At 39.7% G+C, this 15,928-nt stretch overlaps 1 protein-coding gene across 1 annotated transcript in view; it reads left to right on the forward strand.

The window, feature by feature from the left end:
• Positions 1–15,577, forward strand: part of MYOM2 (myomesin 2) — a 94,515-nt gene extending 78,938 nt beyond the window's left edge. Inside the window, exons 31-37 of the mRNA XM_081942328.1 lie at positions 1,997–2,035; positions 3,168–3,273; positions 7,085–7,248; positions 7,558–7,594; positions 7,722–7,744; positions 12,986–13,041; positions 14,595–15,577. Of these exons, the coding sequence (XP_081798454.1) occupies positions 1,997–2,035; positions 3,168–3,273; positions 7,085–7,248; positions 7,558–7,594; positions 7,722–7,744; positions 12,986–13,041; positions 14,595–14,903 (734 nt within the window). The 3' untranslated portion in view covers positions 14,904–15,577. The remainder of the gene's footprint in view (positions 1–1,996; positions 2,036–3,167; positions 3,274–7,084; positions 7,249–7,557; positions 7,595–7,721; positions 7,745–12,985; positions 13,042–14,594) is intronic.
• The last annotated feature ends 351 nt before the right edge of the window (positions 15,578–15,928 follow it).

The following is a 15,928-nucleotide window of genomic DNA, read 5'->3' on the forward strand; positions in this document are numbered from 1 at the left end:
GAACATGGGAAGTGGATTAGTTAATCCAGAGATTTGCATACATGACATGAACAATGCAAGAAGAGAATACCGCACAAAAATATTTTTCACCGATTTCCATTTGTTAGCAATTTCCTATTAAAAAAAAAACTTTATTGGTAGCCTCAGTTTGTTCTACAGGACAATTACAACCTAACATCCGCCATAGCAACCTTTGGTGGGAAGAGGAATGTCTGTGGAAGGATAAGCCATTTGACCTTTGTCATCCCAGAGTGCTTTACTCTGGCTCCTGATAGGTTCACACAGCCACAATAGAAGTTTACTCATCCATGAGTTGTATTTGTCACTCACAAATGCCAATCTCTCCCTTCTCTTGCTGACATCTCAACTCTCCTGAGGGTCCGGTGACATCTGCTACCTAATTTGGTGCCAGCCCTGTGATTCTTTGCACAGTGGCAAACTTGGAGAAAAACAGGATGGGGGAAATTTGTCATTCTTTAAAAGAAAAAAAAAGATAATTGGAAAATTATAATAAGTGTCCCTGGGATGCCAAATAACGAATAGGTATGTGAACACATTGGGACACTGAGCTTTTTGATCAGAATCCCTAGTGCCGCATAATGGAGTGAGCTCCCGCTACTTGTCCCAGCTTCTGCCAACCTAGCAGTTCAAAAGCACATAAAAAATGCAAGTAGAAAAATAGGAACCACCTTTGATGGGAAGGTAACAGGGTTCCATGCACCTTCGGCATTTAGTCATGCTGGCCACATGACCATAGAGACGTCTTCGGGTCGTGCTTGCTCTTCGGCTTTGAAACGGAGATGAGCACTGCCCCCTAGAGTCAGGAATGACTAGTATATATGTGCGAGGTGAACCTTTACCTTTACTTCTGTGAACACACCTTTGCAGTCATCGACCTTTCTACCTTTGCGATATTGATATCCAGCAGTAGAAAAACGCCCATTGGAAAGCTCCACTTATTTCCAAACTCTTCCATGTTTCCAAATGGCAGTTCTATTCTTTTTGCAACTAAGTGTCCTGCTGTTGTTTGGGCGAATATACTTCCTACTTAATGAAAACAGCAGCAGTATTAGCAGTAGCAATTAAAACTTGCAGCTGTTGTCCAGGTTGCACTGCCAACTTTACAAAAGCGGAGTATGAAAAGGGAAAAAAAAACACTCCCCAGAAGTGTTTTTTTTTTTTTTTTTTGAGGAGGCTGTGCTGATGAGCAAAAGTTAATTTAGGCCTTTGTTCTCTGAAGCAGCAATTGCCTTGTAGGTATTGTTACCTGACCATGTCCAGTCAGTGGTTCTCCGAAAATGGTTTTACTTTTGTGCTTGATAGTTGGCTTCCAAATGTTATGTTCCTTCAGCAGTTGATCCAACCGCTGCCATTTACTCCTTTTAGGATCTCCATCTTGCTGCCACTTTAAATGTATACCCTTCTGTAAAATGGCAACACTGTTGATTGGCAAGGCAACAAAGGATGAACGAGATTTATCAAAATCGCCAATGAGACACAGCCGTACCAGTGGCAATGGTTACATTGGTCTCATTAGGCTTATCTATGTGCTTTATCTCTATGAGGACTACAACGGGTAAATGCAAAAGGAAGAGATACAATACAATACAATACAATACAATACAATACAATACAATACAATACAATAGTAGAGTTGGAAGGGACCTTGGAGGTCTTCTAGTCCAACCCCCTGCCTAGGCAGGAAACCCTATACCGTTTCAGACAAATGGCTGTCTAACATCTTCTTAAAGACTTCAAGTGTTGGGGGCATTCACAACTTCTGGAGGCAAGCTGTTCCACTGATTAATTGTTCTCATTGTCAGGAAATTTCTCCTCAGTTCTAAGTGGCTTCTCTCCTTGATTAGTTTCCACCCAAACTGTTTTCTGAAATAACTCTTATGGTATTTTTGATGTTTACCTTAATGTTTTCTCATATGAATACCACATAGCAGCCTGTTCTGTGCTGATTGGATATTGTTTCTCCTCTTCTCCTCAGTATATGATGATATAATCCAGGGATTGAGTAGAATCAGTGGTGAGTAAATGTCACTTGTATTTGTTTTATTTAGATCTGTAGGCCCACCCATCGGTGGGATTCAAAAAATTTTTACTACCAGTTCTGCGGGCATGGTTTGGTGGGCGTGGCTTGGTGGGTGTGGCAGGAGAAGGATACTATAAAATCTCCATTCCCTCCCAACTCCAGGGGAAGGTTACTGCACAATCCCCATTTCCTCCCGATCAGTTGGGACTCAGGAGGCAGAGAATAGATGGGAGCAGGGCCAGTCAGAGATGGTATTTACTGGTTGCCTGAACTACTCAAAATTTCCACTACCGGTTCTCCAACTATGTTACTCTCTATTTCCATGTTTTAGAAAATAACTATAAAATCTATATTCACTAACATAGAAGATACTACATAGCAATATTTGTATCCCCTGAGTAGCTAGCATTTGATTAGAATCCAAGTACTAGAAAATGCAATTGTGCTTAGCTTGAGGTGACCCAGAATCAGCAAAGTGTTACTCTCTGGCAGAAGTAAAATATTTTCCCATCTGTTAGGTTTTGCTTCATTTATTGAAGTAGGCTTAGGACAATTCAGTTTGTTATATCTGTAAATAAGAATTTATTGGGCATTACAACATCCTTAGTCAATGATTCAATACTAAATCATTTTAAATTTAGTATCTCACTCTTAAAGAGAAGTGTATGTCTAAGTTGGCATTTGCTAGCACTTTATAAGAATAAACAAACAGATGATATAAGAATAAACAAATGATGTTTTCTTGTTTTTGACATTTATCATCATTGCATAGTAAATGTTCTTAATCTCAGTACATTTGGTAATGAAGATTATACTTTGTAATTTGGAGAGAGGACATTGGACAGTTTTTTGATGGCAGCATTTTTTTAAAAAAAATTGATCAGCAATGGCCAGTAACAACTTTTGAAATGAATGTCATTTATTACATATAATAAAATACTTTTGTACTACAGTTTTAAGGTGATGCATATTTTATGGAAAACTTTCAGCAGAAGTATTTGGGGGTTCAAAATGTGAACTTTGAGCATAATATCCATTGTATTAAGAAACTGCTGTTATTTAAGAGGTTAGACCTTATAATTTTTTTAAAAAAACTGATTATAAGCAACATTTTGTTTGGCTGCAGGTAAGTCAGCTTCTCCTTTGAAGATCCACTGCACTCCGGAAGGAATAAGGCTGCAGTGTTTCTTGAAATATTACATGGAGGAAATGAAATCAAGCTGGTATCACAAGTAAGACAGAACAAAGTTTTGAATCCTGCGTGATTGTTAACTGGTATTCAGTAGCTATTGAAAACTCATTTTGGGAACGATGCTCATAATGCAGGCAGGAAAATTACAGCTCAGATGGTCATTTCTAAGTTTTTTTAAAAAAAGGAATAAATTTACATTCCCCTGCCATAGGTTTTGCATGACAAATGAGCCAATCTATGTTTTCATACTGTCATCAGCACAGCTGGCAGCTTTGACAGCGAATCCCCAGTCACCCCTGAATCATCCTAGGACCTTGCAAAGCAGGGAGCCTGGAACAAATCTTCAAGTCAGCAGCCACCCACAGCAGCCAATCCTCCACCCACTGAAAAGCAGAGATCTGTCAGGGCTTCAAGTTACAGATCTGTTTGGCTGAGGACGTTGATGCTTATTATTTATTAATTTTTTGTCCCGTCCCCCCCATGATTACTTTATAAATATAACTCAAGGTGATAAAACACTTGGTTGGAAGAAATGTCCATCTGGGTTCAATTCCAAGTGGGGAAAAAGACACTGGAAAAATGGAGACTGTTTGGAAAGATGGTTTTAATGGTGGACAGGACCACATGCTTTAAGATCTTGGGTGAAGAAAAAAAGGGAAGGGATGCTGAAAGTGCCTGAGTTTTATACCCTCTCTGGGCTTTTGAATTTGAGCTTGTGTTCTGACTGGTTGTCAGACTCCCATGGGGCCATGCAGGGGCAACTCTGTAGGCTGTCCTGAGTCCCAGCCTTGGTTGAGCCTTGCTGGGTAATGTTGCAATGAAAAGGCTTTGGGATTCCTATTATGGCTCTGCCTGGAGGAGGTAGATCTTTGTTATGTAGAATAGACTGGCTCAGACCTTAATGGCCCATTGACAAAGGTGGGAAGGATGAGTTTCTGCCTCCCTTTTAGGGGAAATATTCTGTCCTTTTAATATTTCCTAAAATATCTCTTCCTAGGAGAGGAATGGATGCTAACTTCCTACAACACTTAATACTCTTTTCTCCTCCTATTTTTCCCATAACAACCACCTTGTGAAGTGTGTTGGGCTGAGAGAAAGTGATTGGCCCAAGATCACCCATTTGACTTTCATGGCCAAGACAGGGCTAGAATTCACAATCTCCTGGTTTCTAGGACAATACTCTATCCACTACCTCTTTAACCATCTTTTTTTAATATACATCAGTTTCTTGTTAGGTCAAATCCCATCAATTTGGATTGCTCTGTTCTGGGCACCTATATTACCAGATTTTGCAGTGGAAGTGAGCTGGTTCTTTTCCTGATTTGATCTCAGATAGTACTTGGGAGCTATTGAGTCCTAAGCATTAAATATGCAAAGCAATACTGTATGAAGGTCATCTTACCTCAAGTTATCAGTTAGCAAAAGAACGAAGTTAAGGAAAATGTCTTATGATTCCCAGAGACTTTTTTTTTAAACTTGAAAACTTCAGATAAAAAATCAGGTTTCCTTTGAATTTTTCATGGCTGCTCCATATGCTTGAAGAAATGCCTCTGATTCTTCAGCTAGGTATCTCACAGCGAGCACCTTACTTCTGAATTTAGCTGCAGTTCTATAAAGTTCAGAATTACCTGTTACAGGTGTTAGTAGTTCTACGAAACTTCAAATGGGGTTTTTCCCCAGCCTTATGTGCGGATATTGGGGACTGTGCTTCAAACCAGAGCTGAAAGTCTCGTTTTCTTTGCCTCTCTTTCTTTCCTGCTTGTGACTCACAAAACTTGGATTAACCAGTCATATAGCTGCGTGCTTGCTTTCCTTTTGAGCATCTCTTTAATCTCCTCTATTTCCCCTTAGAATATTCAGATAGTCTTTCTTGTCTTTTCTCTCTCTTTCTGAAATGCAAGATACATCCTGAAACCACTATAAATGATAAACAGCAGAAGTAATAGAAATCTCCCTAGGAGAGAGATGCTTTTCCTTAAAAAAAAAAAAGCAAAAGCAAAACAAAATGAAATGCTTTTAAGCTTCATGTAGATTATTACATTGAAATACAGATAGAACAAAAATAAGTATGAAATAAATTAGAAATGAAAGAGGAAAGAATTTAAAGGAAAGGCCAAGTGGAAATGTTATTTTCTGAAAAAGGATCTTGCTGATTTTTTAAAAATTATCTCCAAATTTCCTTCTCTTTATAGGTACAGAGGATATAATACTTCAATGGCTTTTTGGTCAAAGATAGTCCTGATTGAAGTCTGCAAATCCCCAACCTTTTGCAAGATTGTATTGAGGCTGCAAGAAAATTCAGCTTTTTTACTTTTATTAGATTTCTTGATATTTAAATAACTCACATACCTCCAATAATGAAAGTGTAGAAAACTTTTCTGAACAGCAACTTCAGTACAATCTTGAAACAAGTGTATTTTTGCAGCTTTAACTATAATGCATATGCTTGTTTAAGATACACCTAGGGATTTGAACATATCTGGTGGCATTTATTGTTACTTTTTTGAACACCAGCTTCCCACAGACACCTTTTTGGGGGAGTCACGTGGCATTTAAACTTTTGCTTGAGATTTTCTGGCTGCTTAAAACTAGCTTTAAGACAATCAGGAACATCCCCGTCAGCTGCCACCTTGTGCTTCCTTGTGCTTTGCTGTTATGTGGTGACAGACTGCTCTGAATTAATTTTACTGTCTCTGAACTGGTGGGGGGGTAGAATGAAGGAGGAAATGCTTTGGGAAACTAAAATAAGTGCTACATCTCCTTCAGATGCTGCCTCAAAGCCACCCAGCTGGAAGAAGGAGGGGGCCACATAACAAACTACACTTAGACTGACTGTTAAGAAAGCATCTTGTCTGAACCTGATTGGCTATACTGACAGGGCAATGAAGTTAAGTTAAGGGAGGAAAAAGTAGAACTTAGGGAATGTCTATGGAGATTCTTAGTCAATCAGATCATGGTTGTCCCAAAAGTGCTTTTTCAAGAGGCAACTAGACTTTCTGATTTTTCTTTGAAAACGCTTTGCTTCTCTTCTAAGAAGCTTCTTCAGCATTCTTACAGGGATTGACCCAGACCTGAAGAAGCTTCTTGGATGAGAAGTGAAATATCGTCAAAGAAAAAGCAATTGCCTCTTGAACTTTAAACTTTTAAACTTTTATTTAATTTATAAACCGCGCCCTCTCCCAGAAGGGACTCGGGGCGGTGTACAGTCATATTAAAACACAATATAAATACATAAATAAATAAATATAGATGGAGGAGGTAACATATAAACTGTGAAATAATAGTTAAAATTAGAATTAAAATTGGAGATACATTAAAAACTACCCCTAAAAAAGCTACCCCGGAATAAAATGTTTGCCAGGAGGTTAAAAATGGGACTATAAATGGGCCAGGCCAGCTAATTGGAACAGGTGGGTCTTGAGCTTCTGTCGGAAGGAGCAGAGGTCGGTAGTGGTTCTAATATCAAAGGTGAACAAGCACCTTTGGTAGAGCTTAGGGATTTGGGTGCATGGTTTTCAGTTCTGGTTTTGCAATACTGCAATACACTCGATCGCCAATGAACTATGCCTTTCAACAAATGGAGCCATGGATCATTTCTATTTAGAACATAGGTGTCAAACTCATGGTGTGGTGTTGCCATCACGTGACGTTTCATGACATTTCTTCCCTTCATGGAACAGGAGTGGGCGTGATCTGCGTGTGACGCATCTGGCCTGCGGGCCGCCTATTCGACACTCCTGATTTAGAGGTTTAAGTTGTGGAAGGTCTGACAATCTCTCTCCTGTTTTGTAATGTCCAAGTATAGCAAAACGGTGCGTGTTTGCTTGAATGCAGTCTCTTGGTTTATCTAGGGAAGTTAAGGTTTCTTCAAGTGAAAAGATGAGAATTGGTGGTAGTGATGAAGTCGCATGGATACAGATATGTGAGCCTACCGAAAAAGATAAAGGAAAATATACCTTTGAGCTGTTTGATGGCAAGGAAGCCCACAAGCGGACCCTTGACCTATCTGGGCAAGGTAGGAATCTTTACCACCCGTGCAACATTTTAGCCCCGTCAAACATATTTTGGAAACTGCCCTATTTCTCTTTGGTTTATTCATAAGCATCAATTCTGTGCTCAAAATGTTCCAGGAACATGCATTATCTTTATTCATTCCACGTCTCATCAAGACTGACTTTGATCCTTGCTTTTAGATTTTGTTTGATGTTTCTGTACCACACTGTAGGCTGTGGGTGGGTGGGGGATAGCAAGGCAAGTACATATGCTCCCATTTGTGCCAACTCATAAAGTCAACTTCCTAACATGCTGAAATGTTTCACTGCAGCTTTCGATGAGGCCTATGAAGAATTCCAGCGGCTCAAGTAAGATTTTAATTTAATTTATTTTTTTTTGCTTTGGACATAAACTTTGCAATTAGTTTATTTTGGCTATCAGTGTCATTATACTGGGATGTTAATTTTTTCCCCCATTTTTTGTTTTCAACTTTAGGGCAGCTGCTTTTGCTGAGAAAAGTAAGTATTTGAAAGTAAATAAACAAACAAAGGAATATTCAGTATGAATATGGAAGAACAGAAGATAGCATTCTAATAAAAATGAAAAGGGTAGCTTTGACAAAATGATGAAAAAATCGAAGTCTTATACAAAGAACTGTTGTCATCAAACATGTTGAATGATTGTGGTAGAAATACGAGATGTGTATAGATAAACAGATTTGCTTCTTTGGTTCAGTGAGTTGGCAAACAATTTGACTCACCTTAGACTGACCGAGATTCTCCCTTTTTCCATTCAGTCAGGAAACACGAATACAAATCTTGATTCAGAAATTGCTTTCCCCTCTTTTATCTAGTTAATTATTTTATATTATTGGCTGGCTGGCTGGATCGATTAATTCTTTATTATTGCCCAGGGCCATCCAACAGTCTAGAACTAGAATATCCGAGCGATAATGTGTATATAATAAAGCAGGCGTAGACAAACATAGAGGCGATAGACTATAGGACAGCAACTGGGGGAAGTGATGGATTATCAGTTTTGCTGGTGCCCCGTCAGCAGAAGATAATGAGAGGTCGCCAACAAAAACTGATAGGCAATTTCTCTCAACATGTCTAGTTGACTCATACAGTCTCCTGTTGCTTTAATGCTACACTCTCTCTTATTATTGTATTATGGTATGGATGGTTACTGCAAAAGGCTATTTTAACTTCTAGCCATTGGCTATAATAAAGAATTCATTCGTTTGGTAATTGAGCATCAACAAATAACTAGATCCCCCCCACATCATATTGATGGAACGGAACAAATGAAATAAAAATAGAAATGGCTTATGAGGCATAAGGAATGTCAAATACTAAGTGCAGAAGTGCTCTATCATTCATCATGTTTTGTTTTAAAAAATGAAATTTCAGATGACATTTTTGTTTCTTAGTGAATTGGAAATTTGTACACAAAGTTGACCTACTGCAAGGATCAAACTTGACAACTTCCATATGATTAGGCTGATGTATTTGTACACAACAGAATTATTTCCATTAGGGAATCCTCTAATGGTGGCAAAGTGGTTAAAATGCAGTATTGCAGGCTTATTATGTCAACTGCCAGCAGTTCGATTCCCACTGGCTCAAGGTTGACTCAGTCTTTCAATCCTTCTGAGATCATTAAAATGAGAACCCAGATTGTTGGAGGCAATATGATGACTCTGTAAAAACTGCTTAGAGAGGGATGTAAAGCACTGTGAAGTAGTATATAAGTCTAAGTGCTATTGCTATTGTTATTCCCTCCTTTGAAATAAAAATGATAAGGATTAGTGTGTGTACAAATGCATATAGTATCAAGATTGCCCTTGCTAAGAAGCTCATAATATTTTAGAACAGTGGTCCCCAACTTTTCCGGCTTTGCTCACTGCAAAAGGGGGGGGGTAGGAGAGGGGATGGTTTTGTGTGAGTGGCAGGCATGCGTGCGAGCACATACTGCTCTACTTGCATAAGTGGAGCTCTATTTGCACAAATGGAGCTGCTTGCACATGCACTCGCCCACTGTTTACATAGTTCGGTTCTGGACCGATGACCCTGGGATTGGGGGCCCATGTTTTAGAAAGATACATGCATTAGTTTCTTGGATGGCAACTTTCACATTGGTCTGGATAGACAATATTTGTGGGAAGGCATGTTTTAAACTTGCTTGTCTATTTTTCCATAGGGGTATTGCTGGTTGGGCAATTTATTTTAAAAAAGTTTCCAAAGAAAAGAGTTGCCCTGATGCCGATAAATCTGGAAAATTATGGAAGTTTTCAAAAGGATAGTGCAAGGATTACAATAGGATAATATTAACCCCTTTTTTGACACCAAAGAAAATTATAATGGCAGATCACCCCACTTTCCAAATGGATATTTAAAGTCCCCTTCTCCCTATTCTGCAGCAAAGCAGGGTACACTGAGATACAAGCAATGTGCATTGAGGATTAGAATATTGCTATGATATTTCACTATGATATTTCACTTCAATGCCTCTGCCCTAAAGTAGGTTAGGCAATCAGTCTGGAAAACAATTCACCATAATTTGAAGTTAGGGCTGTAAGTTGCACACTGTGACTGTCCTCTCGGTTCCTTTCTCCATTTGCTGTCCTGGTATTATTCTTAAGTGGGGATAAATATATCTATTTCCTCCCTGACAAACCACTTGTGACACCTCAGGGGGTTCTGTCAAGTTTATCTACAGTTAGGTACCGGTATGTTTGGGGAACCAAATGAATACACCTAGTTGGGATGAAATTCACTCCAGTTTGAAAGGGAATATGTAGGTATGCCTTTGGGGAGACCTACATAACTCAATGTAAAGCAAATATGATATCTTCCAGGGAACAATAAACATCTGGTTTTTGCTATGTGTATGGAAGTGCAAAAAAGCTGGTGGGTGATTAGTAATGTGGCAGATAGAAATCTAAATACTTGAATAATTTTAGGAAGTGAATTAGCAGATGAAAATAAGTATCAGGGTTAATCCTCAAACTCAATAGCTATCTTAATTTGTGTTTAAGAACCAATAGTGCTGCAGGTAAATTTCTGTAAAAAGAGCCGTGGTGGCTCAGTGGTTAGAATGCAGTATGACAGGTTACTTCTGCTGACTGCCGGCTGCCTGCAATTTGGCAGTTCGAATCTCACCAGGCTCAAGGTTGACTCAGCCTTCCATCCTTCCGAGGTGGGTAAAATGGAGACTCAGATTGTTGGTGGCAATATGGTGACTCTGTAAATCACTTAGAGAGGGCTGTAAAGCACTGCAAAGTGGTATATAAGTCTAAATGCTATTGCTATAATGCTTATTAGAAACAAGGGGCATGGTGGCTCAGGGGTTAAAGACATTAGTGATGGGGAAGAAGCAAAATGTGTGCTGTAATATCAACATGTGAATTCCATCTTGTTTGTACTTGTGTCCTGATGTTAGTTTTGCTACAGTTTTTAATGAAACATCCATTTGCTGGTCCATAGGACATCCCGGGAAGCTCCCAAGAAAGAGACAGGGGTACTAAACTCTGCTGCCCAAATGTCCTAGCAATTGATATTGAGAGGTATACGTATACCTCTCAATATCAATTGCCTCTTATAATAGTCTATCTATCTATCTATCTATCTATCTATCTATCTATCTATCTATCTATCTATCTATCTATCTATCATCTATCATCTATCTATCATCTATCTATCTATCTATCTATCTATCTATCTATCTATCTATCTATCTATCTATCTATCTATCTATCTATCTATCTATCTGTGTGTTCCAGTATAACTCTGGAACGCCTTGAGCAATTTCAAGCAAACCTGGTACACAGATGACTTACTCTCTGGAGACAAATACTTTAAGACAACTCTAACACCCCTCAGGGTGTGTGTTCTGTTAAGATACAGCCTGCTGTGCCTTTAACTGGCTTCTACTACACTGCCATAAAATGACTTCTATTGAACATCACAGTGGAGTTGCCATGGTAACGGCTTCACAGTACTCCACAAGGGGGCTCCCTCTGGTAAGGGGGAAAATCCAATATTAGAAATTATGTTTGGTCCGGACATTTCCTCCCTATAAATAAATACCTGGGCAATGCTGGGTTATGGACTACTAGATAATAAAGAACCAAATTAATCAGTCACCAGTGGCAATCCTACCTTCTAAGAAGCACAAAGCCACCAAAGTTAGTAGCCATCACTGCATCTTGAGTGAGCAAATTTTCTTGTTTACCTGTGACGAAGGAATTCATATCTCTTCAATCTTTCCTCATTCGGCTTCCTCAAAGGTGTTGTTTTTATATGGCTATATCAGGTTCCACTTATTCATCCTTTTCCCCCCTACAAACTGAAACTTTCCTGGTGAGCAGCTCCTTGAATCCAGATAATGTTTGTTTCCCTTCTTTGCATAGTTTCTACAGGCTCAGAATTGAGTGCCATATTCCAAACTGAGTTGTGTCATTGACTTAAAAGCAATAAAAGCTTGATTGCAATTCTATTTTAGAATTTGCCATTTCACAGCCGCCACATCTGGGGTTTATGTTGCCATCCAGCTATATATCATAACTCTCCAGGATGCCTTTGCTAAGCTTCTTCTTTTTTAAAATTCTAATTACTTTAAATAATTCCAGATTGCCAAGCAAACATGGCCATCTCAGTGCTCCTATCTGACTCCAGATATCTGTCTGTGGTTACTGTATAATGTGTTTAGTATTGTCATCTAGCATCAAGCTTTCAGTAGTGTGTCTTATTTCATCATTGAGTTCTGGGCATTTTTGAATGCAGTCTGTTGCCATTTTGATGAAGCATCCTGATGACCTTATGGTCATTCCATTTCTAGTCACGGCTATATCCAGTCATTTCAGGTTTCCTGTAGCAACGCTTTACTCCTACTGAATGAATCAATCAACGACACCCCCCTCCCCCCGCCCTATTATCTGTACAGAAAGCCTGCTAAATGGATAGATGTAAACTTTCAGAGATGGCCAGCAAAGGTAACCACAACCAAGTCTTTTGAGGGCTGCTTTGGATTTAAAGCACTGTTAGAGTAGGACAGAGTCCTGATTTGGAGTGAGGTTTGGAGGGTAGCAAAGGTTGCTGGTGTTCTTCGGGATGCTGGATGCTGCAGACTTACTTTCTTTCTTTCTTTCTTTCTTTCTTTCTTTCTTTCTTTCTTTCTTTCCTTCCTTCCTTCCTTCCTTCCTTCCTTCCTTCCTTCCTTCCTTCCTCTCTCTCTCTCTCTCTTTCTCTTTCCCTTCCTTCCTTCCTCTTTCTTTCTTTCTTTCTTTCTTTCTTTCTTTCTTTCTCCCTCTTTCTTTCTTTTCTTTCTTTCTTTTTTTCTTTCTTTCTTTCTTTCTTCTTTCTTTCTTTCTTTCTTTCTTTCTTTCTTTCTTTCTCCCTCCCTCCCTCCCTCTTTCTTTCTTTCTTTCTTTCTTTCTTTCTTTCTTTCTTTCTTTCTTTCTTTCTCCTTTCTTTCTTTCTTTCTTTCTTTCTTTCTTTCTTTCTTTCTTTCTTTCTTTCTTTCTTTCTTTCTTTCTTTCTCCTTTTTCATATTTTCTAATTGCCCATTCCCCTCAGAGCCATAGGAGTCTTCTGTAGAGCCATGCTTCACATAAAGCACAGAATCAGGGTAGCTGGGCTCCTGCTTGAGAAAGACCGGGTGCTCTTTTATCTTGGTTTGCTATTGTTGCATCTTTTCTCTGAGGTAGCCAGAGCACTTAGACAGAGCATAGTAACTTTATATTTGTATGTTCACAGATCGTGGTAAAGTGGTTGGTGGTTTGCCGGATGTTGTGACCATAATGGAAGACAAGGTATGGATTAAAACCTCTTGGTCGGCTTAGTTATTTTTTAATAGGAGCTTTTGTGTATACAACAAAAAGGGCCTCCTTTGAGAACATTTGAGTAGTACGAACCCATTGGACTGGGTTCAGGATAGAAAGCGTATAGATGCTTTTAAATTTGGTATTGGAGAAAACACCTGAGAATACAATGGAGAGCACAAAATAAATGAAGATAGATAGATAGATAGATAGATAGATAGATAGATAGATAGATAGATAGATAGATAGATAGATGAATCAGCAAACAAATCAACCAGAGTCCTCTTGAAGTGCAAATGACCTGGCTCAAATCATCATACTTCAGACAAATTGTGAAGACCCACTTCTTGGAAGAGAAAATGATGATAACCAAGATGAATGAACCAAGTTATGGTACCAATGGGTATCCCATTGGAAGACCCAAAGAATCAGGTTGGGGACAGACTGTCTTGGGGAAAATCCATCTACCTGGTTACTGAGAATTTACATCGATTCAATAGTACATGATCAGCCAATCCCTAAATGATACATCCCGTACAAATCTATAATAGATGCTAACTGGAAGGTATATCTAATGCAAATTTGTCTTTGAGGAATATGCTTGACGCTTTTGCTATTGCACCTAAGACAAGAAGAAATTTTGAATAAATGCTCAAGTGATTTAATGAACTGCAGCATGGAAATATGTCTTCAACCAGTGCCAGGGCAGAGTGAGGCTAATTTACAATGGCTTGAGTCTGAAGTTAAATAAATGGAAGAATTTTTTTTTCTCATCCTCTCTTGGATTCTCTTATATACCAGGGGTGCCCAACTCCAGGTCTGTGGACCGGCATTGGGCTGTGGCATGCCAGAAAAAGGGCTGCGTAAACATGTGAAGCTTTCCCCCTCTGGTCCATGGAAAAACCTCTCTCCATGGAACTGGTCCCTGGTACCTCAAAGATTGGGGGACACTGGTACATATGATCTGAAATTCTGGAGTGTTCCACATTCTTCCCCTTCCCTAAACCTCTCAGTAGAACCTCTGGTCATGAATGCTTCAGACCACGGCCAAATCAGGTTCTGACCAAAAAATTCACGATATTTTTTTCATGGCCAGTTTCCCCTTCTGTGCCATATTTTTTGTAAATGCCAAATTTCCAAAATTAGGTTCGGGTCACGACCAAATAGGTTTGTGACCAAAGTTGTTCAACGAATTATGGTTGTGACCAGAGCAGTGGTGGGGTCCGGCAGCTGCTACTGCCGGTTTGGTCAGGGATGTGCCATGCACGTGTGCACTTGATGCACAGTACAACAAAAATTGCTCTGTGCATGTGCAGAAGCAAAAAACAAGATGGCGCTGCCATAGGCGCTGCTGGGAGAACCGGTTTCGGGGCGTGGCATGCCTGGGTCGCTGCCGGTTCCAGTGACCCAGGCTGCCAAACTACTACCGGTTCGGACAAACCGGTCCAATCCGGTAGGAACCCACCTCTGGATCAGAGGTTCTACTGTACTTCCAATTGTCTAAAAACACTGCATAAGTTTTCTTGTTCTTCTTTTTGTTTTAGACCCTGAATTTGACCTGCACCGTGTTTGGTAGTCCCGATCCTGAAGTGATCTGGTTTAAGAATGACAGGGAAATCGAACTGAGCGATCATTACACAGCTAAACTGGAACAAGGGAAGCATGCCAGTTTGGTCATTAAGGGGGTGTCATCAGAAGATTCTGGAAAATACAGCATCAGTGTCAAGAACAAGTACGGGGGAGAGATAGTCGATGTCACCATCAGCGTGTATAAGCACGGGGAAGAGATCCCGGATGTTAAACCTCTCTCAGGTGAGAGAGTAAAGGAGATACCTGCGAAGCCAGCTAAATAAACATACATGGCAAGAAACATGCTGGAAAACGAGTGTGCTTGATGAAGAAAAGGCTTGAGAGAAGCTGTAGTTTTGTTTGTGTAATAGTTCTGCAATGGAAAACTGGCGATGTTTAGGAGACAGTTATGTTTTTTTTTTTGAAGGCTGCATCTTGGTCTCTTTTTCTTATAACATCATCTTATAATGCCATCACAATTGACAGTGACATCACTCTGACAGTGACATCACTCTGATTAGGAGCATCCCATGGCTTGCCATTAGTAAAAGACCATAATCATGGGAGCTGTCACTAGTTTCTGCATATTTCAATCATGGTTTGTTCTATCCATGAAATGCAATTCTGTGTCTTGCAAGTGGAAACTGGGAACTGCTTAGCTATAGATCAGGAACGCTGCTTCTTAATCTGAGCTGTGAACTCTCGTGGCTTTTTGTAAAACCCCGCTGAACTCAAAACGCTGCAGCGATGTAAACGAATCGAGGGCTGCAGCTGCAAATAAATCAGAGGAGTTGAACACATGACCTTCTAAGTTATCCTTTGTGGCATTGCAGTTTTGTAGTGCAAGCAAATCTTTAGTCATACTTTACAATCACCGCGGACTCATTTAAACCATAAGTTTCACAGTTGTTTGTGTCCCCACCCCTTGCTTTGTGCTAATAAAAATCCCCAAAAGTCACCTTGTGGTTTTCTCTCTCTGCACCAAATGACTCTTAAATTAGTTGTGTTTCCTCCCTTTGGCTGTTTAATTATGGTCTGTTGCATCTTCACAGCTGGCAGAAGGCAGACCATGGACTCACAATAAAACAAGTGAATGATGGATACTCGGAGTCACTCCATTTTACTTAGTCACATTATTTTTCTTTTTTTATAGTGTGGCCAACAAGAAGTTGGAAATTAGGAACTGGTACTTGGTAGCAGCCTAGGGTGATGCAGTATCGCAGGCTAATTCTGCCGACTGCCAGCAGTTCGATCTTGACAGGCTCAAGGTTGACTCAGCCATGTATCTCTAGGGGATGGGAACATTCCC

This window comes from Natrix helvetica, assembly GCF_964273705.1.
Source record: "Natrix helvetica genome assembly, chromosome: 2".
Lineage (NCBI taxonomy): Eukaryota > Metazoa > Chordata > Lepidosauria > Squamata > Natricidae > Natrix > Natrix helvetica.